Source organism: Manacus vitellinus, unplaced genomic scaffold (genome assembly GCF_001715985.3).
Source record: "Manacus vitellinus isolate BGI_N305 unplaced genomic scaffold, ASM171598v3 scaffold_19_pilon, whole genome shotgun sequence".
Lineage (NCBI taxonomy): Eukaryota > Metazoa > Chordata > Aves > Passeriformes > Pipridae > Manacus > Manacus vitellinus.
The window spans coordinates 3,230,266-3,258,159 of NW_021939395.1; the positions used below are offsets into that span (position 1 = coordinate 3,230,266).

At 36.1% G+C, this 27,894-nt stretch overlaps 1 protein-coding gene across 1 annotated transcript; it reads right to left on the reverse strand.

Annotated features, from left to right (window-relative positions):
* On the reverse strand, window positions 1-27,853 carry LRCH2 (leucine rich repeats and calponin homology domain containing 2; the record flags this gene model as incomplete). The annotated part of the gene is made up of 21 exons (XM_029959099.1): window positions 1-8,361; window positions 9,469-9,546; window positions 9,830-9,967; window positions 11,052-11,164; window positions 12,399-12,456; window positions 13,472-13,522; window positions 13,909-13,953; window positions 16,327-16,443; window positions 17,574-17,622; window positions 18,660-18,728; window positions 20,739-20,816; window positions 22,671-22,775; window positions 22,994-23,061; window positions 23,159-23,256; window positions 23,568-23,679; window positions 23,862-23,949; window positions 24,556-24,689; window positions 24,898-25,034; window positions 25,137-25,242; window positions 25,622-25,748; window positions 27,714-27,853. Coding segments are annotated over 21 exons (2,031 nt in total), but the record flags the coding sequence as incomplete, so codon positions are not given.
* Window positions 27,854-27,894: the final 41 nt, after the last annotated feature.

Here is a 27,894-nt window from a genome sequence, read left to right on the forward strand (position 1 = left end):
TGTTTATTGAGTTGCTGAAAAATACAAGTATTCCAGTAAGTCTGTCACATTTAAATGTTAGCTAAAAAAACCCCACAGAAGTTACAGATACAGTCTAGTTGTTCTACTTCCCCACTACATTGAAAATTATGGTAAAATGAATCACCTGTGAATTTCAGAAAATTTAACAGGCTCTTATTTCTCTTATATTGCCCTTACTAGCAACTACGAGCTATTGTGCTGAAGTTATGCACTGGTCAGCTCTGAAGGCAATGTGTTATAAGCTGTGAAAACTAGGTATTTGTAGCATAATTTACTCTTTGGCTATATAATCAGAATATTATTAGCATGAGATTTTCATTATTAATGAGGCCTAACTAATTAAAACCTCTAATAACTACATACACATTTTCCCAACAGATTTAATCCGCTAAAGTCATTCCCACATTAAACTTTCCCCCTTTTTAAAAAATATTCTTGGAAGGGTTCTAACAGCCACCTGTAGCCACCTGACTGATGTGTTTGAACATAGAATCAGAAACAGAACTCTGTGAAAAAACAGAGGAGTAGTCAATTTTTTTCCCCCAAATCTCAGTCTCCACAAAGTCAGAGTATCAGAACAGCAACACTTGCCTGGGGCACCAGAGTTACATCCACCTCTGGTGTGGACAGATCCTAATGAGAAAGTTAAAAGGCTGCAGTGGATTGTAGCCAATGCAAACCTGCAGCTGCTGAGAGCAACGTGTCCAAGTGCTCTGCAATCAGGACCTGAAGGGAGGCTGTAAGGGCAGACACAGCACAAGAACAGACACTGCAGGTACCTGAGACTGCGGGGGGAGATCCAAGTCTGAATGGCAGAGTTCCAGCAGCAGCAGTTCACCATCTTTGATTTAAGAAACAGAAGCTCGGTGTGACTTGCACAAGTTGCTGCAGTCAGCAAGACCTACGCAGAACCTAAGAACTGCTCCTGAAGAATCACTGGGTGGTGGGAGCACTGCAGTGAGGATCATTAAGTGTATTGGGTGCCTTTAGTCCTCACACACTGCCAGACCCACTGCAGCCTGCCGGCCAGAAGCACCTTCACCAGAGCAGGTGCTGTGAACCATCTACATTGTGTTTAGAGATGTATTTACCAAACTTTTAACACCTCACGACTCAGTGAAAAAAGTCCATGTCTGAGACATACTATCCATAGCTGATAATCAAAAGATAAAGGAACATACAAGTTTGGCACGCTGATCAAACGTACCAAGCTCAAATTAATACTAAAATTACATTGCAAAGCTTTGTGACTTTTACATTTCTCTCACGTGGGAATCACAGAGGGTTATTTGCTTACTTTGATTATTCAAGAGTGACCTTCCCCATGAAGATTGCCAAGGACAGACAGGAATCTCGTGGTTCATGAAGTTCAGTGCGGAACAGAGGGTTCTGAACACGGTATCATTCCCCTTTAACACTCCAAAAGCCTTTTCATAAGAGAAAAGTTTTTTTTAGAGCTGAAAACTGAACAACAGGCTCAGAACATTTCAACTACAGACCCCTTACTGGTAACAGCAAAAAAGTTCCAGCTGTTGAGATGCCCTTGTCAAGGAACGGTGTTCACTCTCCTTGTAATGCTGCTCCCCAGTTTCTGCTTTATAGTGCCAAAATGTGCTTCACCAGAAAACAAGGAGCAGCTGGGTGTGTGCAGGTGAAGAACAAGGTCTCACAGGGGAAAACATCTCTTAAAAAAGAGCACTTTCAAGTCTAAAAATAAAATTGTCCACATCTTTAAATAATCAGAAAGAAATTAAGGTAAAATAAATTTCATCACATAAAATTCTCTTTTAACCCCCATTTGAATAACCCAACTTAACTACAGCTCCAAACTCTGGCAGTTCTGTTTCCCTAATCTGGATCTGCTAATTAATGACTGCAAATCACACAGATTATCTGTGCTATTGCCAGGGAACAGAAGGGAAGCAGATCACCTCTGTCAGGAGGAGTTTCCATACTGGATTAAGCTTATCATTAGCAAGACTCAAAAAACTCTTGTTGTTCCAAACAGACAGGCCAGAAGACATTAGGTGGTTTTCATGTTGTGTAAGACAGGCAAGTGTGTAAGAGTATAAAGGCAGGGCTACAAGTGAAGGCATCTTGATCTTCACATATTCTCACCACTGCTTTCCCTGCTGGTCAAAGCCCAGCATAGTCCATGTGTGGATGTGTCCCATGTCCCTGGCACAGGACTCAGTATTTCTTTAGTTTGTCAAGAAACATATTTCCTGGTATGTAACCAGGCAGGTCACTGATCTATTGAAATGACAACACAGACATTTGAGAGAACATACAACAGATTCTCATTATTTACTACAAATATATAAAACCTGAAGTGAAATCAAATTGAATAACTTGACTACATGGAAGTTATGAAACAGTTCGTACTTTATACACAGCGTATGTACACTGGTTTTGGAAATGTGGGTTTTATCCATGCAAATTTAATACAAAACACTATTTACAAAAAAGTAAGAGTAAGAACATTTTTCAAAAGAAACATGTATGTTGGAAGCTCCAGCAATAATGGAAATCCTGAAAAAAAGGCTTAATACAGTATAGTACAAGTAGACAATCTTCAGAAGTGTGGAAGATGCACTTTACAAGAACATGAAATGCAAAACAAATTGAAATGCACTATCAAAAATTTTCCAAGTATATACACAATCTGAGCATGTATTTTTAAATGATCACTCTCCAGCTGTGCCTCAGAACTTCTTCTGCCACGTCCTGCACACATTTACATATTGACCATTTGGTTACACTGCATTTTCCGAGTTTTAGAACCACGAGTTACAAAGTAAAATAACTGAATACCAACTGAATGGTAACTGTAAATTGATCACATTTTCCTTGTTCTAGACATTATATAATAGTCAAAAGTATTCACATTATTCCCAATGTATTCCACCAAACAACCCTTTTGCAATACACCTCTGTATGCCCTTCCTGGGAATCCCAGCCTGGCATTACTGCTGGTGCCACAGCCAGGAATTCCCATGGCTGCAGCAATGCTTCATGTAACACATCCTTTCAGGAAACACAACTGGATCAACATCTGCATGTGAAGAGCACAGTCTTGCACATGCTCTAGGATGCACATCAGTATTGAACAGTTACTGGGAGTTCCCACGGCAGGTATGGCACAACCAGACCCTACGCAAATATAGTCATTTGGGAAATACTCCACTGGTTCATTCATTTTAAAAATGGAACAGAGCAAAAAAGTATCCTTGTGGCATTTCTCAATATTTTACCATCTGCCTCCATAAAATTATTGGGGGGAAAAAAGTTTGGTTTGCCTTATTTCACACAATTTTGGAAGAAGTGAGGAAATCCTCATCAGTGCCAAGAATTCACTTTAAATGACTGACTTAATGCTGTAGCTGAGTTATAAAACTATTTTTTGAGGGAAGTTCTGGTCTCATTGAAGTCTTACAATCACAGACTTGTCTAGGTTGGAAAAGACCTTTGAACCAATCAAGTTCAACTGCAAACTTAACACTGCCAAAAGGAAAAGTTACCCAAAACAACTAAATTTGCTGTCAGTCTGAGCTATCCTTCTCCTTTAGAATCTGCTAAGATACTACAGTAATTATGGGAAAACTTTTTGGTTTTTGCTTATTTGAAGAGTAGGATTCTCAAATGTGTATGTAAAAAACACACTGAAAATTCTTCTTTGAAAATGTAGTCAGCTATAAAACATTTGAACTAAAAATGCCTGATTGTAGGATTTTATGATAACTTGTATTCCTTCCATGCATCTTACAGCAATTCTGCCTCCCTTTGCCTCTCACACTAAAAAAAAAATAAATAATCAAAACCAGTCAGGAAACAAATACTTCATATAACCACAATTTTAAGATGCTGTCAAATTGTACTACGTGAAATATTTAAAAGACAAATAAAGCAAGTGGCAATTTATTATGTAAGAAACACAAGAGCCAGAACTGCTCCCGTGCAGTTTTAAACTAAAATTTAGTTAATCACATATATTCTCTCTTTTAATAGTGAAGATCAGCAGAAACTTTCTTCACAGGAAGGGAATAATTTATCTTCACATTTATTTCACAAAATGAATCTGTACCATAAAATTCCTCATTAAAAACACACACTCCACCTTTCCCTCTGTAAATGAATGACACATATCCCGGTGTGCTGAGTATGAAACAAACCCAGTAACACTGTTTTCATTCCCTCACATGACAGCACAACGTGAGTTATGTCCTTGGCCAACTACACTTTGCCTTTCCCACTTCTGGTCTGAATGAACTCTTTTTGTTTTAATCCCAGTTTTGGTATGTTGGGGTGGTGTTCTGTTTGCTTTTGCTTTTCAAGTGAGATCCTCATGAAAGAAACACAGACATTAACCTCATTTATTGAGGAAGCAGAGAGATTTCATTTGCCAATACAAAACCACATCTCCTGTCTGCAGGAAGTGCCACAAACACCCTCAGGTTGCTTTCTGTTGAAATCAGTTGGATCAGCTCCCTTTCAAACAAGCATTTAAGGAACCAGCAGAAGGAAGAAGTGCCAGACCTTCTTGCTTCTCTTCAATACCAAGACACATGGAAGTTCTGTTCTAGTGAAAACAGATGTGTCCAGTTTTGTTTGAATTTGGTGACAGATTTATGTCAAAAACCTGAGGAAACTGCCACTAAATGATATTTGAAGTAAAGTTTTTAGTGCAGTGACAACCATCAGTTGTCCTCACCTACAATTTTACCAAGGTAACACAGTTTCCCATTGTATGAAAGCTCTGATTCAATGTAATTTTTCCTATCATCTAAGTACTCTATTTGGCATACCAGAAAATTTGTATTAAAAAAAATAAATCAGTGTAACATTTTACAGACTCCTTCGACTTACCAGACATCACTATTTTTAGTTAAGAATTGGACACTGAAGTTTGCTCGTGTCAAACAAGTTTAAGCCATGTTTGCTATGGGCTCCAGCTCAGGTGTTCCATAAATGAAAAAGGTGAAAGTCTTTACTGAGGTCAAGGCTAAAAGTTGCCTTGAGTTCAGTAAGGCTACGATTGAAAAAAAAAATAAAATTCTTATGTCATAGTTATTTATTGTTTCAAATGAATTCTTCCATATTTATCATCATAGTTCTTGGCTAGATTTTGGAAGGCCTCCAGATAGGTGGGTATAGATGGTTTCCTGCACCCCCAGCAGTGCCCCAGCTGGGACACTGGAGCAGCAGTGTCAGAGAATAGATGAGAAACATCTCTGACATACTGTGTGGGAAGTCACCCACTTCACAACAGCAAATGTCACTGCTTTAAGATCTCACCATATCTGGGACATTATTGCTTAAATGAAAGATCATTCATATGTGACATACTGCATCCAATGACATAAAACACAGACAAAATACACCAGGCCAGAAGCCCTGTCACTGTGTTGATTCACTCTCTAATTTACAGTTCATACCACATTATTGCAGTAGCTTTGAAGAGCATTCACAATAACAAAAGCACCCTGGTTAACCCATTAATTTATCAGGAAAACTTAAGGCAGCTTCCTGAAGCTTTTAATGGTGACTCTTCTTCATGTCCTAAGTAAAAACTGAGCAACTGCAAAAGGAACTGAGGAGGCCTCTGGTTTTAAGAATCCTATCAGCTGTAGCAGGTATTAGTAATGGCATCACATCCTAAACAAAACACCTCAAACATTGTAAATGTTTGGAGCAGGGATTCTGCAACTACAGTAGTTCACCAGTGCCACTGGAGCAATTTCTTAAAAAACATGAGGAGGAAGGAGGAAAGTGGCTGGCATGCTACATCGAGAGAATTCTTAATGTTTACACTGTGGTGTAACTATAAAATTAGTTCAGGAAAGAAAAAAAAGCTACTTTAAGATCAGAAAACTTATTTAAATGTGACAGTGAAATAGTGGAGGTCAGTTAAAGACGGATAACTGACAGTGATAATTTATAGTTCTCAATTCTATGGCTCACACAACTAGAACTTTGCTCTGGTATCAGCAACAACAATGAAACAAAAGACAGGAACTTACTCTTTTTGAATGGCTGGGTTCTTCAAATGGAGCAGGCAAGCATTTTGCTTAGTGAATTATATTACTTTTTAGTTTTATTTTTTGCATGACTTTTTAGATACTGCCTTTAATGAAATCAGAGACTGAAGCTGTTAAAATGAGTATTAAGGAATGATTCAAAATCCAGCTAAGAGAGATTTGAAATACCATATTTCAAAGGTCAAAACAATCCAGTTTCCTTAAACACATATTTATCTAACCTAAGATTTACACCTAGCACTTTGCAAATTGAGTTATACACCAGCCTCTCCATGAGCTGTATTTTAAGAAAACCCTATATAAACAATAGTGGTTTTTAACTATTACACATACACCAGTTTGTTTTAATGGATTTAAAAATAAGTTGAAGTTTTTTTTAAACTTGTCATCAGAAAAAGGTTCTTTTTCCTGTCAGCTATTGACTTTAGGGACTACAGTAGAAGGACTACACAATACTCCTCCATCATTCTTTTATGAATAGTATTACACAGGGTCTTGATCAATTGGAAAGAACAGAATCAAATCTTGTTAAGTGCTTGGCAAACACATCCCTCAATCGAAAATAATCAAATATACAATTGAAAATAGAAAATAATAATTGAAATAGAATATAATAATAGAAAATAGAAAATCTGTGACAGTCAAAACCTTTTTTTTATAATTGAGCTACCTGTTCATGAAGAACAAACTAACACAAACAGATTTCCTATTAAATTTATGGAATTATTTGCAATTTGGTTAGAGAAGATCTCAACTGTGCATGGTTTCAGAATGTTCTCAAAACACCAAGAATTTGTGCAGAAGCAAACAAACACATAAACTCAGAAGTTTCGAAAAACCACCACAGTGGAAATTGTTCTTTTTCACATTTATGCAGAAAAATCTCATGTCTCAGCACAGTGACATTTCTACAAACTGACCAGAGTGCTGTACCACACTCATGTAAAATTACACAAGAAACCCAGTAAACACTAAAGAGAAACACTGATACTTCCCAACTAAATTATGGATATACCTGTTGTAAAAATGTAATGTGAGATCAGGAGCAATATTACACAAAATCCTGAACATCACAGCGTAAACCTGAGATTTTGGCAGTTTTATCAAAATGTCCTAAATTACTCTGTATGAATCACTAGTCCTCATGTCTTATTCATTGTATTTGTTTGTCCCAAACAAAGAAAAGTAGACAGTTTTTTTTTTGTCCAACAATACATTAAACCAAAAGTAATTAGGTATTATCAAATTAAATATCATAAATAAAAAGTATTTACAGTATTTTCTAATTATTAGACAACAAATAACCAAGTAAATTGTGCAACAAACTTAAAACACCCAACATCAAAAATGTGAAGTATTACTTAAATCTTCACATACTGATTTTACAAAAAAACTATTAAAATATTAAAAAATTTCCATTTCATCTATTTTAAACAAGGAAATTTCAAAAATGTTTAAGACTATTAAGAATTATCAATTACACAGGCACTTCACATGTAAACAATCTACAGTACAACTGAAAAAAAAAAAAATATTTGGCACCAACCTAGAAGACTGGAAAAACTCAATAAAACGTGTCCTTTTCCCATTGTATACTGCTTTGTGTAATCACCAGACACTCAGACTCAATACTGGCAATGTTAGAAGTGCGTAAGTTACAATCAGGAGTGCAAAAAAATAAAGAACGCAAATATTAAGCTTTCAGAGAGTGAAAGGGGATTACAAGTGATCAGTTGCTCATTTTTACCATCACACCATCGCTACATTGTTGTCTTACCTTTAAATCAAATGATTGACTCGAGAGATTAAAGTGACGGGGGGTGTGCTTTGTACTTCTCAAATAATTCAAACATTTGCGATGTAAAAACAGGAATCCAGCATTTAACTGTAACACTCAGATGTCAAATGGCAGCTTTTAACTTAACTAGAAAGAGAACCTGATGCTACCACAACCTCTTTGTACATCCAATTATGAAAGAAAAAAAAAGATTAATTATGGTCTTTCAACTGTGAACTGACTCCAAGGTTTTCACATACAGCTCCAGAGTAAGGCTCTCTACAGCATCTGGACAGATATTAGTTTTTGATGGCTTGGGTGTTCCCACATAGGAGGCTGAACTGCCTCAGAGCAATCCATAGCAACAGAGCAAATGGGAAGTTGTCGAGCTTCCAAGAAGTCACGTCACACAGAGGAGAGCTGAGATACTTTCAATGCCGGCAATTCAAGCAGAGCTTGAACTGTGAGGCCAACCTTCACCAGACCCCTTTCCTCCAGAATGTGATGAGGCAGGCAAAGTCTCTCCTGCAAAATAACACAGTACATTTAACGAGTCACATCCATTTTTGCCCAAGGCTGTAACAAACACATTCTCTCTCAAGTCACACATCGCTTAAGAGGAAGCATCTTTGGCCTTAAATTCCGTATGTGGCTCTCTACAGTAACAGAATGGGCAGAAACTTGTTACAGTTAAGATCTGTGTAAACTATGAAAACCTCAGAAGATACACAAAAGACTGTTAGATTCAAAAAGTCAAAGACTGTTTCTTTTCATAGGCAGCTCAATAAAAACAAGCTGATGGGTGCTGTTGGTTCAGTGGCCTTCTTCCCCCTTCCCTTGTTTTGTAGACTTAATACAATTTTTTCCCTTGGGAAAACCTGGAAGTGCTGATAGAGTCAATAATGATCCATTCTCCAAGAAAGTCATCTTTCAGTTTCAAAATTCAGCATAAGCTGGATAATTTTCCCAACTGCCAGTTGGTGTTACAAGTAATTTGGGAGGTAAATTTCCATCTCTAACTCGAATGGCCCATGACTCCATACTAGACAGAAGCTGTGGCAGAGCAGTAGCCCAGGCTTCTAAATCCATTCTTGTTGCACTAAGAAGGAATCAAAGGAGTTTTTTGTCTCATGACATGCAGGAAATGGTTGAATCTTTAATTTTTTTCCCCTCATACAAGGAGGTAAGAGGATGAACTGGGGCAACATAAGCACAAGTAATGGACTGCAACTATGGCTGTGCTAAAAAAGACAGCTGATCAGATAGGCTACAGACTTCTGTAAGTGCAGGATATTTCCTGAAATTCGTGCAAAGTGAGTTGCTAAAATCAAGACTTTCAAATATTAAAACATCACCCTCTCAAACCAGTTCTTTTGTTTAGGTAACAATTTATTTCACAAGGAGATCAGTGTTATTTTTACAGTGAGGAACTGACAGAAACCCAGTTCAAGCTCAAGCTTCCTCAAGCTCATGCCATGGGTCAGAAGTGGAATTTCTGTTCATAGCTTCAAGTTCCCAGCTCAGTGCTATAACCACTACTGCTCCCTGAATAAAGCCCCCCAAAGCCCCCAACTTGAGCATTTGCTGACATTTCCTGTGGTTGTTAATAAGTCAATAAAGCAATCAGTGTACCTGTGGAACGCCCAGTTTTTTACAAGCATCGAGAAAGTTTTCAACATTTCTTCGGCACTTTGCCATACTGAGTTTAGGCTGTAAAGACAGGATGTTAGATTCTCATCAGACATTTGTGAAGGACTGTATATTTCTCATGTAAATTCACTTGCAGTTGCTAAAACACATTCTGTGAAGACTCAGGATGTAAAAATAGCTCCGAAACTAAACATCTGAGCCTTGTTTAACGCTCATTCCAGCAAAACTGAAGAGGGGAGTTTAGCAAATTAATACGGTAATCATGATTCATGATGTTTTAGTATTGAAATTCAAAAGGCTTGTTTTCATGCAAGATGTAAGAGAAGGGAGATAAATGACCTACCACTGCTGGCGATGGGACGTGAATGCTGGCAACAGATCGTGGCCTTATGTGATTGGCTAAATGGCAAAGAACCACCCCATCCATCAACGCTGCTCCAATGTCATCTGGCAAAATCACCTTCAACCTTGACTCAAGGTTCTAGAAAAAAAGGCCATAAGGAAGTTACTTTCAGCGTTAGCTAATTTTTAATTTGAACTCCAGGGTATTTTAAAGCGTTTAGAAGTTTAAAAGGAACGTTTTAATATGAAAGTAAATGGAGTCAATTTACACTTTACTGAGTATAAATATACTTTTCTCCTTATTAGCTTTTATTCTGCTGGGTTTTTCTCATTTTGCTTTTTTTTTTAAATGACACAACAACATATATTGAGAAAGACATTCTACAAACAATGACCAGGATACACAGCTCTCAAACCCATAAAATGAACTCACTGTTTGTAACAGGAAAGCACAGAACTTCAAGGACAAAAATGTTATGTTGAATATGTCATCAGTGTGCAGAATCTGTGCACTGAAATCATACAGGATTTTATTAGGAGGAGGAAAAAAAAGGAGGGGAACACAACTTTGGGAATGGTTATTTCCCTTGTACAGATGACAGTTAAATAGTGCAGTTTCCACTCTTGTGTTGCAAAATGGAGAAGGCAAACAACGACCTTCCCCACCCCAGCAAGACTTCACTTCTCAGGAAGTGAACCAGACAAACAGAAACATTCTTCACAGGAGTCACACTGCAAATAAGTGCTGAACTGCTATGATTCAGTTAACTATAACTGTTAAATATCTTGAGAACAGAACTACACGGAAAACTACTTATTGGAAATCTGAGATGTAGATCCCATTCAGTGTTGTGCAACTTGTAGCAACTTTCTACACTCAAAAAGCATTTGGCTATTCAGAAAGCCATCATCATTTTTCTTCAAGTCTCAGGTCAAGCAGCAGCAAACACAAGCAGACTTACTGTCTCCCTAAAAAAAGCTAAAACCTCAGAGAGCCAAGAAAATAAATCACTTTTTGTTTCGCTTCATTTCTTAGTTAAAATAAATAAATAAATAAACAAACAAACAAATAAATAAATAAATTTAGTTCCAGGTTGGCATTTTGGTTGGACCCAAATTAGTACCCATGTAGGCTGTTACATGAAACTCCTTAGAAAGAAATGCCAGTGTGGTAGAGAGCAAACTAAATGCACTGCACCCATCCAGGAAAACATGGTACATACATTGCGAAGCTGCCTGATTTGTTCCCTTTCTTCCCTCAAATGTTCCATTTTCCTCCTCATTGTAAATCCAGGATCCACGGCACCGTAGTCCTGGCGTGAGGCACGGCTGAAAGCTGAGGGACATTATTAGGGAAGTTAGTTACCAGAATTCAGATTCAAAACACTCCATTATTACAAATCTATAACTGAGGATAAAAACTGCAGAACTTTTAAGAATGTTTTTAAGCATCCTGATAGGAAAGATAATATGAAATGTCTAATAAAATGCAAAGATCATCTTAGGTGTAAATGGATAATTAGAAAATATGGAGACAATTAATTTCAATATTGAAGTATGAATTTGAGATACACAACTCCATCTGCACTTCTTCAATCTAGTTTTGATAGTATTTTTACTGTGTTTTACTTTTAATGAAGTATAAAGTCATTAATGAGTTTAAAAACAGAACAGAACTCCCTGATATAATTTAAAATTAAAGACTTAAAATATATACACACACACATATGTGCATGTGTTAGGTGTGCATATGCAGAAACAGTGATCACTTGTTAAAGAACTAATTGAGTTTTTTCTTTAAAAAGAAGGTCTGTTAAATAATGACATTCACTTTACTACTCTTCGTGGTCAGAAAGCCTTCAAATGACTATTATTTTATAGGGTCCTGACAAATACAAACTCTTCTGTTGCAATACTTCTGTATCCTTAAGTAGTTTATGCCATGCTTTTGAGAAAAAAAAAATTCAAAACTTACACCTTGAGAACATTCTATGTTGTTTTTAATAGTCTGGATTTTAGCAAGAGATCTAACAATCAAAAATACAAACTGTACAACTGTAACTGGGGGTGGGGGGATGTGGAGTATTTCTACCTAGATTTCAGAGGACTGAAAGCCTGCTTTAGAAAATACAATTTGCTTATGAGGGTATGGCTGAATCTTGGAAGACTCAGGGTACAACAAAGCCCATCAAAGTACTGCCAGAGCTCTGCTCAAGGCACCCTTTCACAGGAGAAATTATAAAAATTCTACTTTTGAAACCTGCTTCAGCCACCAGATCTCGAGAACAATTGTATGCCGCTTCCCTGTTTTTGACAGGAGTAAATATGCAGAAAATAAAGCAGTGGGAGAAAAAAAAAATAAAAAAGAGATTAAAAAAATCATTGTGCAACTTGAGGATCTTCCCATTATTCATCTGCCAAAGCAGCTGTCCACGCCTTTCCCAGTACTATGCAGTGATGAGCACACTGAGGGAATTCCTGTACTGTGACATCTCCCATCCTTACTGTCCACTGCAGCCTGGGAAATAAACTTCTGTTCTACCACACTGTGTTGGAGAACAACAGCTTACCTGACCTTGGTTTGAGACCAAATGGACCATGAGTGTTACTATCTGTCCTTTCATAATCCTGTTAAAAGAGATAAAGTCAATTTTCATTCAATCATTAAAAGAATTAACTTTTGTTCCCATGAAGATAGTGTTTAAATTATTCTTGCCTAAGGAGAGTCCTTCTGCTTAACTGTAGTACAGTCTTTTGGAAGGGACAGTATAAAATAAACAGAATGAAAGTAACCACTCTACATGCAGATAAAATTCTCATTATGAGGAAGAAAAGCAGCACCAACTACCTAAAACTACTGCAAATTATTTCAAATTACTGCAAACCATTCTGTGAACAGAGTTCTAAGCCAGCTGTAAGCAGATGCAAATATTCCCCCAATGCTTAGCACCAAAACATTTCTCAAGAAATATCTACTTCCAACTATGAAGATCAGGTTTTTCTCATTTCACCATCTAAAGAGAGAGATCCACTCAACATTTTGGTATGTACATGAGATATCCTTATTTCAACTCATTTCACTGTATTTGGAGATGTTCTAATTCTGCTCCCTCAGGCTCCTTATGGACATAAGGTGGAAATGTTAACAATATTTGCTTTATTTTGAGCTCAGCACTGCAGTGCTGTCCCAGTGAGACTCCTTGGACAGCAACCCACAATTGTAAAGGATGGGACTCCTTGAGAGGTGTCAGTGCCTTTGGGTTCCCAGTGATACATAAAATATTAAATCACAGGTTTTACTTTAAATCCTCTCAATGACTAGTGCATAGGGAACACCTAAAAACCATGGCAAACTTGATTTTTGTTTCATTAGCTACTTTCATTAGCAAAGATAATGGAGACAAAGCAAAGCACCTTTCCTCACACCAAAAAGAAGAGCCCTAGGAGAGATCAGAGAGTTGCAAAGATAAAACAAGTTGCAATATCTGTCTCTGGTTGATCTGGTTTTGAATTTTTATTATGATGAAATACTTCTAATTGTAGTTTCAAAGGGAACAGCTTTATATCTGCATGAAAAACCTGGTGACAGCAATGCACATAAAGAAATGTCTGTTGAATGAAAAACAAAACCACAAACTTGTACCTCAGACGACACAGGAGACTGTGGGGACACATTAGTATTATCACTGTCTTGCTAAAAAGAAATCAAAGAGATGAAATTATAAAAACGAAAACGATGATTTAACAAGAAACATGAAATTATGAAATACATGAGACATGTAACATTTGCCAAGTATGCTACAAACTGGCAGCAACTAAATTTTAAAACATGTAAGCCAAGGAAATACTGTTTACATCAAATATTTTACATTACCTCTGCTTGATAGGTGAACTAACTTTGCTATTACCAAAGCAGGCTAATGTCCTACTGTTTCCCAGTAGACAACCTCGAGGGTTTTTTTCAAATAAAGGAGTATAATACTTATTTTTGCCATGGCTTTGGAATGCAAAGTTAATTGGTTCAAAAAAGACAAGTGAAGAAATCTTTTCTTAATACTTCACACAATTACTACATCTCACCTCATCATTTTCATTTCCACTTGAACTCTTTCTGGAAGACTTATACTGCAAAACACACACAATTTATTACTTCAAAATGGAAGTATGGCTTTCATTTGAACTAAATTGGTATTGCTCAGATGTTACTTATTACTCATGAAGCTGCTGAGAAAAAAAAGCCATGTTACAGAATCAGAGGAGCAACAAAGAAACCAACCAGAAAAGGAACATGAAGTTCCTAGGCTAGACAAGATCTTCATTCTGTTGAAGAGACAAGAGCATTTGAAAAGTAAATACCTTTATAGTGTGAACTCTGCATATGACAGTTGAGCCAAGTGAAAAGGTCTTAACAATTGCTAATGTTGTTAAGAAGCATTAATTCTTAGAAAAAATTATGCAAGCTATGAAACTTACTTTCATAATATGTTTTGTTAAAAGAGGCTTCAAAGACTGCTTATACTTTGAGATTGAGTTGACATGGCAAAAAATTAAATAAAAAAAATTATCTTTACAACTTCAAAACTGGTCACATCATTTTATCTATTCAAGACAATACTTTTCCCACAGGTCTGTCTGATTTGTTGTGCACAGCCTTCATCACCATCCCACTTCCCTACTTTATGCTAAAAATGTAGGAAATGAAAGAGGGATTGAAGGAAGACATTTACAAAAGCAGAATTTAAGAAAATAAGTGTATTTCATTGTCTGCAGAGCAAGTGTACAAAAAAAGAGGGAAAAACTCATGCAGATAGAATTAAAAAGATCATCAGAAAAAACCTCTGTGTTGAGAGTATATGGCCAGCCTACCCCTCCTCATGGTTTAACATGTAGCAAGGATCCAAAACAACTACAAACCAGCCCATAAAAAAAAAAAAGGTATTTTGGTTAATAAAGTATGTCTTCAATCACAGGATTCTTTTTACATATTTAATTAAACAAAGATTTCAGGTTACTTCAGTGCAATGCCACAAAAAAAGGATTTCTGATTCTCAGGGGCGTTTTTCATGCCTTTCTGCTGCACAGTAAAAATACAGAATATGCATAATAAAGATGCTCTATAAATACATCTAGATGCTGATCCAACTCAGTTTTCCTTGCTCTAGTGACACCCACTGCAGTAATTTGGCATGTATTCTTAAGATATTAGTGTTTGGCACTACAGATATGATTATTCAATCAACTTTTTTGCCATGAAAACATGGACACAATATGAACTGTGTTGTAACTGGTTTCTCAGAACAGCAGTGGTTCTTATTTTTTTCCCAGTTTGCCATGGAAGACAGACTCTGTTTCACTTGCTTATTGCCTTGTTTTTGCAAATGAAACTATGAGTGATACAGTATATTTTGTTACTGGTACAGCCTGTTTAATTCACTTTTGAGACATGTCTATAGCTGTATGTAATGTGATTTCAGGCATCTGCTTCCTTCACAGAGCTCAAAACTGACTGGCATTTAAAGACATTCTTGTAAGTTAAGAGGAAGCACTTCTGTATTGGTAGCACAGCTGTTGAACAAGTCCAATGACTGAATTCTGTTTTACTTAGAAATTTCTCTGCCTCTCCTTAAAGGCTGTAGTGCAAAATTAATTTCAGGATGAAAACCCTGGAAAGAGGATACAGCTCCATAAACTCTTTAGGAAAAAAAAAAAGAAAAAAGCTTCTGTAATCACAACAATGTATCTAAGCTGTATGGCTCGCTCTGTTCTCCCAAGAATTTAATTTCTTTGAAGTTCCCTGGCATTTCACAAAGACATTTGATGGCAAAGACCCAAGAAACTAATTTCATAAGTGGCAAATTTAATTTTAACTCAACCTAGCACTGCTCAGAAATCTCCTATTTCTCTACATACCCCAAAATAAATGTTACCCAACACTGCTCCAACTTCCCCTCTGTGCTGCAGTGAGCAGACACTGGCACCTGGTGACCGAGGGTGGAAACTACAGCAGCAAAGGAGTACAGAGAATATTCCCCTTCTGAAATTCAAACTAATACCATGAGAACCAGAAGACATAAATCATTCTTATAACCACGTTGCAAAAAAAAAAAAAAAAAAAAAGGCATTGTGTATTTTCCTTGCACTAAAAATAGATAAATGGATAAATAAATAGATAGATAAATAGAAATTCCTCCAAATAGGCAGTGAAGGACCAATGACAAGATTAGTTTCTGGTTTTATCAGAAGACAGCTGTGAATTAGTTCCTTTTATTTAAAGGATAAACAAATTCTTTGGTCAATTTGTTCTCCCTCTTGATTTTCCTGCATTCTCAATACATACATAAACATACTAAATCAAAAGAGTAAAATAAAAAAATTCATGTTACAGGCAAATTTAAAAGCATCATAACCATGGAGGATTTTTCTTTACTTAGATATCTTTACTAGTTTCTTCTACTCTTATAAAAAAATGTGGCACCCACCCTCACTCCCCCCCATTACCTTGAAATATTCTTTTCTAATTTGTTTACTTCTCCTTCTTTCTTCATTCTGCCAGATCACTGGCTGTGTTTCTGGCCAATGCTGCTCATTCACTGAATCCTTCTGGTTTTCCAGTGGCTATAATGGTCAGAAATATTTTTATGTAAAAGGTAAATATACCTCTTGTGCATTAGCACAAATGATTATGAACTACAACTATTAATTATTTGCCTCTCTCAATCCAAATTCATGACCTGAACAGGTGCCCAGGCTTCATGGTGACTCTGGCAGAAATTTCCTTTCAAATTCCAAAATATACTTCATGGAAAAAAAAGACTCTGAAATAATTCCTCAGAAAATGACACACTTTTCTGCATTGAGACTCATTTTTGCAGGCAGGTTAGGAAGGCACCTAAGGCTGCCAAAAATAAACAAGTTTTCAGTGTGGTTAGCCACTAGCACACCTAACTTCTCCATGTGAATGCTCATTGCACTGAAAAAGGACAGTTACAAGACAATTTGAGTATCTGTCAGCTGTTCCTGCCTAAAACATTATACACCTCAACAAGCTGTAAAAAATCTCTCTTTCAAAGTACTGTGTTATGCAAATATACAGAGGAGACAGCTAAAGTAGATGAATTATTAAAATAATAATGAATATATATGACTGTCTACTTTATGAAAACTGAAAGCAGACACTCTGAGCAGACAGTTTCATAAGGCTAAAACAACATTTTCAACTGTCTCTTATTGGAATATGAAGGCATTTAAAGCCATTGTAAATAACTGATAGATTAAAACCTAAGATAATAAAAAAGTACTCTCTACAGCTTAACTGGAATTTTATCATATAATGCAAGCTTCTCACTGAGGTATGGAGAATAAAAGGCCTACATAATTCAATCCATTTAGAATTTACATTATAAACCAAACTGAACATTATGGTGAGGCAATACATGCATGTGGGAAGAAATACTAAAACCAAGCAAAACTTATGTCTCATTAGTTTCAAGATCTTAAAGCTGGTACCATATTCTATTAAAACAAAAGGCCTCCATTACATACAAGTCAAATTATCTCGAGGCATAAGCTCTTCAAAGGTATTATATTTTCCACCATAATTAGATACCTTCAATAACTATATGCATAAGCAAGGATACAAATGTATGTAAGTTTTCTGTCATAAAGACAAAACCAAGCAAATAACAACAACAAAACCAAAAAAGCACTCAAATATAAAGCCAGCACATTTCCATTTGAGTATTTACCTGCCAGTTGTATGGGGACACTGGGGAATTCACTTCATTTGCTGAGACACTAAAAAGTAAGATGAGAGGCATTATGAAATGTACTACTTTTTAAAACCACGTAACTTTAAAATATAAAAGAAAAAGTGAACACTTAAAAAGTAGCTTCGAAATGTGGCTTAAAAGCATGACCACTTGCCTAGAATCTCAAATCATATCTCACTCTCCTTTACCATGAGTTGACAATAGGCCTTACACATTACAGCACTTTAATTCACATTAAGCTGCTTCTTAAGGATGTTGATCTTTTGAATGGGGTCCTCATTAGGAGGATGCCAGTAAGCTCTCCCTCTTTAGTATGAAAATTGATTATTTCTTGACCAAACTGTTTAAAAAACTCATCTAGGATTCCTTAGGGAGGGAAATGGGAAGTTGTGATTTCCCAATTTCCTAAAGAAGGCTTTGAGTATTTTCAGTTGTTGATGGTTTGTGGGATTTTTTTGTTTTCTGTGGAGGTTTTTCTGTGTTTGGGTTTTTTTTTTTAATTTCAAAGCAAAAGCATAAAAGCACAGTTCCTGCAGACAATGGATTCCTCACTGACACATGCTCCACAAACAATAAAGGTTTTGTAGGCTGCACTCCCAATAACACTTCTCCAACTGCTCTTAAAAGCCCAAAAGAACTGCCAAGGAGGAAAATTTAAATGTCTGAGCACAGCTCCAGTGCCACCTTGTGTAACACAGGATCTGACACATCTGCACAGCACTGTCACCTGCAGGAGGAGATACAACCTTCTGGACTGGGACTGGATGTCTAAACTGGAAATGAAGGTCTATCCTTAGGCACCTGAATCACTGCCATAATCAGCAGCATCATCAGACCTATGGATTAGTTTCTGGATGACACCAACTTTTCTAAAGGCTCAAAAGAACAGGTTTGGGCTTTTTGTTATCTAAGAGAAAGAAGCTCAAGAATAGATCATTCTTGTACCTTCAATCTCACTGTGAGCTAAAAGCGTTATGACAGAAGATGGCAGCAGTGACACAATTAACAAAAATGAAATTAATAAAATATTGAAAGCTATGATACACTTAAGAATATCAATACCATTTTTCAGAGTCCATTGGCTGCTTTGGCCTGTTCCTTGTGTTTACTGAAACTGAGTGATTAAGAAGCCTAGAAAGAAAAAAAAAATATTTAAACCCTTTTTCTTAGAATATGTTACTTTCACTGCATAACATTTCCTGTAAATGAAAAGTTTTCAGCATTAATATCTTCCATAAAACTAAGATATGTGTACACATATGAAATTCATGCCCATTCTTGCTTCCATTTGAATCAACAGTATTCTTTCTAGCTCTTGAACTATTTCAAGTTCTATATTTTAAGGAAGCAAAACTTGATAATTCAAACCAAAATGAAGTTTCCTCTTATTTGTCTCCATAAATACAGATTATTTTGACAGATCTCACACCTGTGTAAAGTTATGCTGCCCTCAACACAAAAAGCCCCATTGCTCACTAAAATTAAAAGGCAAAAGATAATCAATCTAAACCAGAAAGGATACACAGATTGAGCACAAAAAAAGTCAGTCAGTAGGAGCAGGTCAGAAGGTATCTTAGCAAGAAACACTGAAAGTGCAAAGGAAATGCAGGGAAAAAGGAGAGCTGGGAAATGCAGAAACACAGACTAAAACCAAAAGAAAAGTCTAACACAGAAGTGAACCAATGGAAATTTCATTTTTCTAAATGGCAGTGAGTAAAAAAAGCCTAAATTTAGATTCAGAAGCGTTTTTTCATCTGAAACAAATACATACCACAGGTCTGTGTGCACAGGAAGATGATATGAGCTATTGTGGATGTTTTAAGTGTTAAAAATAACAAAACCATCGGTAACACTTAAAACTAAACATTGAAAAGTAACTTGAATGAAAACTTCTGAGTTCTTGAAGGTAGTGATAGGACACTTCAACACTGACTTCATGTGCAGAACTGTGATCAAAGTATATTTAGGCCAAATTATAGAGAGAACTAGAATGGAATAAGAATCAGAAAGAATCAGAACACAACCAATTATGTAACAGAACAAAGTAAAACAGTAAAACACGTTTTCATATTTCATTACCATTACATAGGGCAGTACAGTCATTAACTGTAAATGACTGATGATTTTGCAATCAAACTTCTCTGATTATTTGATAACTTTGAGCTCAGCAATCTCATTTGCAGTTTAAAGTTTAAATCTCTCACTGTGTGACCCTCAATGTAATGGGATTATGAGAAGTTAAGCCTGTAAACCAAGTCTGCTGTATTCAGTCTGCAGCATCTGCTCCATATACTTGCTCTTCAGAAACTTAGTTTTGAGGGTGCATTCCAGAATTAAATTATATTATAGCCTGAAAAAACTGTTACAAAAAATAATATTCAGAGCATTGGTTATCAAACCAGCATATAAACATGCTATTTTAAAGTCATCATTTTTTAGAGAGAATCCCTATTTAAACTAGCTTTATGTTCTCAGAGATGTTGTAGCAAGAGACCATTAAAATTAAAAAAGAAAAACAATTGACTCTGATGCAAAACTTGCACCAAAACTGACACTATAGTGTAAATGCAATGATTGTATGTAACACAGGCCATTCCTTTTTTAAACTCATTATGTGAAATGTAAGGAAAAACTATTCTAGCAAATTCAAATATATATATATAAACACACTTTTCATTTATATTTATATATAAACACACTGTTTCTATGCAGCATGTATATAATTAATGACTGAGTTTATTATGAACTAGGCTTATTATGAACGTGTTGATGGAGTATGCCAGGTGGTGATTACCATTTTTAAGATATAGCTTTAGTAATGGGAGAACTGCTTTGCAGTGCTTAGCAAAAGCTGACTTTGAACACTTGTTGTCTGTATAAAGAATTACAGTTCTTGGTCTCTCACTCCTGACATTCCACAACTGTTGCCTGGTGAGGGGCAAGGTAACTTCTAAAATATTTCCCTTTAACAGTATTTCATCCTAAAGAACAAAAAACGTATTGCAAACTACTTTTGCTAACAAACCCTTAGGCTAACTCAACCAATCCTTTGGCTCTGTTTTTCTTCCAGAAATGGCCAAAGCTGTTCCTTCTGTCCCCATTTGAACCCTGGCAACCTGAGGCTCTACAAACCCTTTATACCTGGATGCACGTCCTGCCGCCCTTGTCCTCTGGAAGAGTTTCTCACTGAATGAAGTTCTATAGCTTAAAGGCCTTCGTCTGTATTCACATTTCATGGACACCAAAGCCAAAGACGGAAGGAGGAAGCAGGATAGGTTGATGGGAGAGGACAGGGAAGTCATTAGCATAGCAAGCAAAAAGAAAAGAGACTGCATAATATTACAAAAGCACACACTGAACGAACAGAAACATGGTTAGTAAGGAATTATTTTGTGATGCTTAACTTTTCTGAGGGTTCTGTTTACTGGTTGAATATATTTTCCACAAATAAACACAGGATCTTCACTAATTGCTAAATATTATTCTTCTTGCTGTTTAAAAAACATGGATTCAAAAGCAGGGCTAAATTTTATATAGGGGTGATTCCGTCCCCGTGTACCTAACGACACTTAAGCAAATTTTAAAATATAAATACTAAATTAAGAAGTAAAACAAGAACAAATAAGACTGCATACATCTGCATGATTCAAGACAAAGAACCATTAGCAACATCATTGCATTAAGACACAACAACATATGAGGAGTAAAATTTAAGTTGCAGTGCTTCAGAAGAGGAGTGGCTTGGAATTTCAAATGATTAGTTAACCAGGAAATATTTAATCAAACAAGACCCACATGCAACATAAATAACCATCACATAAAAACCTAAGATAAGAAAAACATGCTCATTCTCTCTTTAGTAATAAATTATTAGGAGAAAATTTAGCATTCTTGGTCTTACTTGCAATACTTTTGGTAATAAGAATATATTAAGATTTCATTCCTGTTTTACCCTTCTTTATGTGCACAACCAAATTCTGAATGCAGAGCATGGAGTTTTAAGTAAAGCCTATTATATATTTCATACACACACTACTGTTACTATATTTACCTAATATAAAATGCTGGTGAATTTTTAAAGCCCTGCAATTCATAGTATCAGGATCTCTGTTTCCCTGAGGGTTTCACATGTATTTCAACTCTCTTCAAAGAAAAGTGGCAGTGCAGAGTCTCATAATTACACAGAAATCCCAAAGAAACAAAAATAGTATTTAAGGTAGTGTGAAGTTATATCCATTAGTGTGGGATACAACTTTTAGCTCCCTTAAAAGAGTTTACTCTCAAAGTGCCTCACAGTATTTGCCTGCTTGGTAAAGGAACCAGACAGAACATTGTTCCTACCCTCACCTGTCCACATCCTATGTAGCTCCAGGTATTCCTTCCTGTTCTACATTTTACACAGTTGTTAACTTGTTCTACTACATTCCTTTAATCTGCTGCTTGTTCTGCAGCTCTTTTTCAAGCATCATTCTGTTGAGATGCTCAACATGAAGCAGAGAAAGGCAGGCAGTTGAAATGATTTATTTTTACATGTATTTATAACACAGACATACTGTCATTTGACAGAACAATGTTCAAACAAGTTTCCCCTTCAGTTCACAGGATATTTATAACTCACATCAGACCGAATGGAGGAAGTGCCACCTAAACTAGTTTGTATTTGAATAAAAAGAACCAGTCACAAGCAAACTGTATGCAGGTTCTGTAATTCATACAATCTAAGAAAGTAATTTTAACATGTTACCAATGATCATGTTATCTGAGCATTAACCAGCCCACTTAAGTCTACTGCTTTGAAGAAAAAAAGTATAAAAAAAGTTAACATACATCAAATCAGGAAATCAAGACACTTTCACATTCATCTCTTCCTCTCCATAGGAGGTTTATCATTGCTTCTTTAGACAGTGATTTTATGAAAAGTAACATAGGACACCCATTTGATAGAGTTAGATAAACTTTAACTGTTTAAACAGCTGGACAAAACTGTTCTTAAGATAAGGTGTCAAGAGCTGCTGAGTAAAGAGAGGTTACAGAATAAATTGACACAAGTTATTTTAACTAATATTGTAATACCTGTGTTTTTGTTCTTGCTGCAGTAACTGGGCTGCTATTTTTCTCAGGTCAGTCACTTCTTTGAGTTCATCATCATCTTCAGCCAGCAGCTGTTCTTTCTGAAGCCTGAAAAATTAAACATTAGTGACCTGACTTCAGTGAAGCAAGACACAGAAATGTCTCGTTGTTGGACAAGTAAGCAGCACTGCCTTTAAGCTTATTTTCTGTCCAAGTACTTGGTGTTCAATATGAGATTTCTTTCTTCCATAGGAAGAAACTTAAAAGAAAGCCACTCTCACCTCTGCCACCACCAGCAAAACCTACCCAAGAAGATCAAGATTTACCTTTTTTCATCTCCCCAGTCCTCATTCTGTTCTATTTTCTGGGATTTCTCAGGATGTTTTCCCCGTTCCTTACACAGAATGAAAAAAAAAAAATCCTCAGAATTGAATTAAGAAAAAATAAACCCAAGCTTGCTGAACAGTTTTTCTTTTGTCAATCTATGGTACCTTGACATAGGAGAGCAATGTGCCAATCTGTGCATCTCCCTGCTCAGGAAGAGTTCCCTCTTCTGCATTTGGATCAATGTAGTCATAGGCCTCCTGGTCTAGTGAGGATTTGTGAAGAACAGAAAAGATATTAAACAGTTCTCTCGACCAAATGTTACTCCTAAGAGAGTTAAGCACTTATGAAAAATGTCAGATACAGATAAAACATAGAAATTGTGTCTCCTTAAGCTAGAAATAATCTTTTCTTTCTCTCTAGCCTTGTCTATTTGTGATTATTACATTGTTTTCTGAAATTATGAAAATACAATGCCAACCCATGATCAGATAATTTTGTGCCATTTTCCTACATTATATTACCCAAGCAAAGTACCTCTGTTACCTAAAATGACAGATGCACAACAGGTATTACCTTTCTGTGGATCGAGTTTGCTTCCCATGACATGATTGTCATTCCTTAATGTCTGTTCCCTTGTTGATTCTGATACCTGGGAGTGAAGGCTGATTGTATCATCATCAGATGGCTGCAAAGACACTCACTTTTAGTACAGAACTGACATATAAATTATATTATTATATGGTTTAAACTCAACTGTACAGACATTCAAAGAATGTTAAATGCAACTTAGGAATTTCTCAACTGATACAAAATACAAAGGAAAGGTCTGAAAACCAGAAATTACAAACCCAGCTGAACAATACTCACTTCTGTGGTGGACAACCTTTTATCTCCATTATCACTTCCAATGCCAGAGTCTGGTCCATGATTTTTATTGGGATAAAAGTCCTCCATGCTACAGTAAGAAAAATAACACACAAAAACCCCACACAAGAATGAAAGAAACAGTAGTGTCCCTTTCCTAAAAGAAAACAAACATCCTTTTCAAAATATGCTCTCTATACTCAGCTACAGTTGTTGATACAGAATTTTTGCACAAGGGATAGTCAGTACAAAAATCCAACAAAACATCCCTCATTTTCTGACCTCAACTAAATTTAATAAAAAATATTTGTGAAATACTGTGGGTTTTAGTTAAGTTTCTCTTAATATATATATGGGAGACAGACTTTCCATCCAACAGACTAATTATATTCAGGACATTTATGGGCAATTCTCCTCTTCTGTTCTGAATAAAACACCTGAGATTTCCAATAAATAAATTTAAAAACTTTGGTCTATTAAACATCTTTGTTTTGATTTCTACATCTTTAGCGAGTACAATGAAAACTTTTCATAGCAATTCAGATGAGCCAATTAAGTTTCCAGTTACAGAAAATAAATACTATGGCACCCAAATAAAGAACAATTAAAGTACTGAAATTATAGGTATTATCTGTAATGAACAGATCATTTAATAACAAATGCCAAAGTAAAATAAAACAACCCCCCCACTACTCACCTGTCTGTGAGTGGCTGGGAGGGGACTCGTTTACCTAATGATGGAAGATCCAAAGAATCTGGTTTTTTGTCTATTCTGAGGCACGCCTGGATGCTGAGGAATTTAAATATATGTACTTTACCCTTTAAACATATCTGTTGGGAAACAAATGAACAAATAAAAATCTTAATTACATTGCATGTCTTTGGAAAATACACCCCAAGAAACACTTTCTACACTGCATTTGTACCCACAACTTCCCAGTAGGAGCCGAAAAACAGGAAAACTTGATTGGTATAACCTAGAACAGCTTCCCCTAAGATGATAAAGCAAATTTCTGTACTAGAATACTTCAATACTAACCTGTGCTGGTGGTATCTGCATTGGATTGTTATCCAAAAGTATAACTTGTAAGTGACGTAACTTTCTGTAACAAATTGGAATTTCTGTAATTTTATTACACGAAAAATCCAGCTTTACCAAGGGAAGGTCCCCTAGTTCTGCACTCAGGAAAACAAACAAACAAACAAAAAAAAGGCATTAGTTATCTTAATACTTCACCTAATTTACCTACATCAATGGAAAGAAGATGAGTAGCTTACCATCTGGCAGCATATGGAGATTGTTTCTTCTTATGTTCAATTCTCTAAGTGACTGCAATTTTCCTATTTGCTGGGGAAGGACCTGAAGTTCATTACAGCTAATATCCTAAGAAAGACATAATTAATACATCAAGTGAACATCTTAAATGAAATTTCACAAAGGAATACTGCTATCAAAACTATGGTAAAAGAAAAATCCCAACTCCTTGGTTTTTCCAATTTTATTTATGAAATCATCTCAAAAGCAATTTTATTTATGAGCCCCTCCCTTAAGCTTTAGTTGACTCAACATATTGATTTCTGTTTAACCTTATTTTTGAGATACAATATATTTTACCTTTAATTTCATCTCAAAACCCAATAAAACACAGTAACTGAATTTCAATTTTGTAGTTCCGTATTTTAAAAATATTAATCTATAATTATACTGAAAATACACTGCTTATAAGTTTACTTTAAGTATAAAGATTCACAAATGTACTTACCAACTCCATCAGATCTCTCAGCTTCCCAATTTCCTCTGGAATGGAGACCAGCTTGTTATTACTGACAACCAGAACTTTCAGTGGAAGATCAAACAGGTATTTTGGCAACGTCGACAAAAGATTTCGACTTGAGAGAAAGAAAAAGGGACAAGCAAGGCTGGATTATAATCTCCTTTTTCTAAGCCTTAAAGGGAGTCTGAGATGCACATTGCACAACTTTTCTCCTATGACAGAAGACATTCTCCACCTATTATGACTTCATTTACATTTCAGCTACAATCTCCACCAAGAATTCCTCACCAGATACAGCCTCTCTCAGGTGAACTTTAGGTCCCAATTTTGTTTGATGAAATGAGTATGTGCTAGGAGAGAATCTAATGCTGAAATGTGCAGAGAAAAAATGATGTTTGACATCACATGTATCTGCTTTGTACACATGAAATACACTCTTACCCACTATTTGATTTAAATCCATATGGAAAATAACACCAACATTCTTGGACTGCCACTGTCAGAAAGACACCAAGTTTTTCTAATAAGGTGCTCGTAAATTTAAAAGAAGTCTCTGGAAAATAAGGTTGTTCAGGTATGGTATGAAAGCAATTCCTTTCACGTAGAAAAATAAAATAAAAATTAAAAAATCAGTACTTGCTGTTGATTTAAGTAGAACTAATTCTATTTTTGACAAAAAATAATTTAAGTGCTGATATTTGCGTTCACACAACATTATGAAAAAACTGGAAGTTTTAGTGCTTAACTGACATTCAGGGAACTGTTTTCCTATTAAAAAAAACCCAAGGCACTGTTTTCCTATTAAAAAACCCCAACCTTTTTAGATTATGTTCTCCATGACTGCAGTTTATAGGGCTGCAAAACCAACAAAAATAAATTTATGTCCTTGCCACATTTCAGCTTCAAAGACAGACTGCAATTTTTATACCATAAAATGAAACTTCCAACAGTATCTCTATGAAACCAATGTATTATTCTGTTAATTGTAAGTGAACACAAATAAGTTTTTGATATAGGTATGCATTAAGTCTCTTTTTATGTTGTATTTCAGGCAGATATGCCAGGCTTTTTCAGTTGGAGAGCATAAGAATCAAAAATATAATGTGCAAGTGCATTTTTTTGAATGGATTATAAAAACGTGGCAATGAAAGTCGTTCCCTGTGCCACTTAACAGATTTCCTCCTTTTTTTTGGTTTTTTTTTTTTTTAGGAGCTGCCTGCTTTACTATGAATTGCACAATACATTTTTTCCACCATCTGAATCCAAAATTAGAATTTAGGATCATGTGGTTTTCTTCTGGAACAAAGCACCTGAAGCAGCAGGGTAGGATTTGAGCCTGTTCCCCAATCCCACAGCCCACGTGGTTCCTGCACTGGGAAAACAGGCCCTGGACACGAGCACAGAGACAGACAAAGCACAGCTGGGAAAAGGATGGTCAGGAGAGTCGACTCTTGAAAGAACATGCAAAGCTCAGTCAGAACTACAAACCCTTTCTGTGCAAAGAAATGAATTCAGCACCTCAGACACCATCAAAAGAGAAATGGGCTGCTGCTGAAGGAAGTTGGGCCAAATTTCCTTCAGAAAATGCTGCAGTTTCAGATCATATTAAGCCTCTTTAGAATTGCCACAGAGCACATCATGCTTGATTTATCACTCTGAGGACTGATATTTGCACATTTTGAGACACAGCAGGTTTCAGGGATTTAAATAGCTCTTAACTGAGAAATCTGTTTTGGACTTGATGTAGTCAATACCAGAAACAAGGAATATTGTGGAAAACAAGGGCAGGTGGGTTCTTGTAGATTCCCTCTCCTTCCAGAGCTCGTATCCCTCTTCTGTTCTGGTGAGAAGATCCAACCATATGTTTTCCAAGTTTAAAAAGAGCAATACAGCAGCGGATGTAAAGAATGCTCTTGAGAGCACCAAGTTTTTACACCTGTAGTTTCTGAACACTGTCTGCATAACATCAAAAAGAAACTCAATGCAAACATCAGTGCAAACTCAATGACCTGGTGAATTAAAAAGCCAACTCCCCAATGAGATAAGTTATATAGGATCAAAAATAACCACCATTACTCACCTAATGTTAAGGTAGGTGAGCATTTGCAGGTTTTTAATAGATTCTGGAATGGATTTGATGCAGTTGTGATACAAATTTAAAGTTTCCAGTGGTGCAAACAGCCAGACATCAGGAGGAATTTCAGTAAATCTGTTCTTTGAAAGATCTACAAGCAAAGAAAAAAGAAAAAATCCTTTTTTAG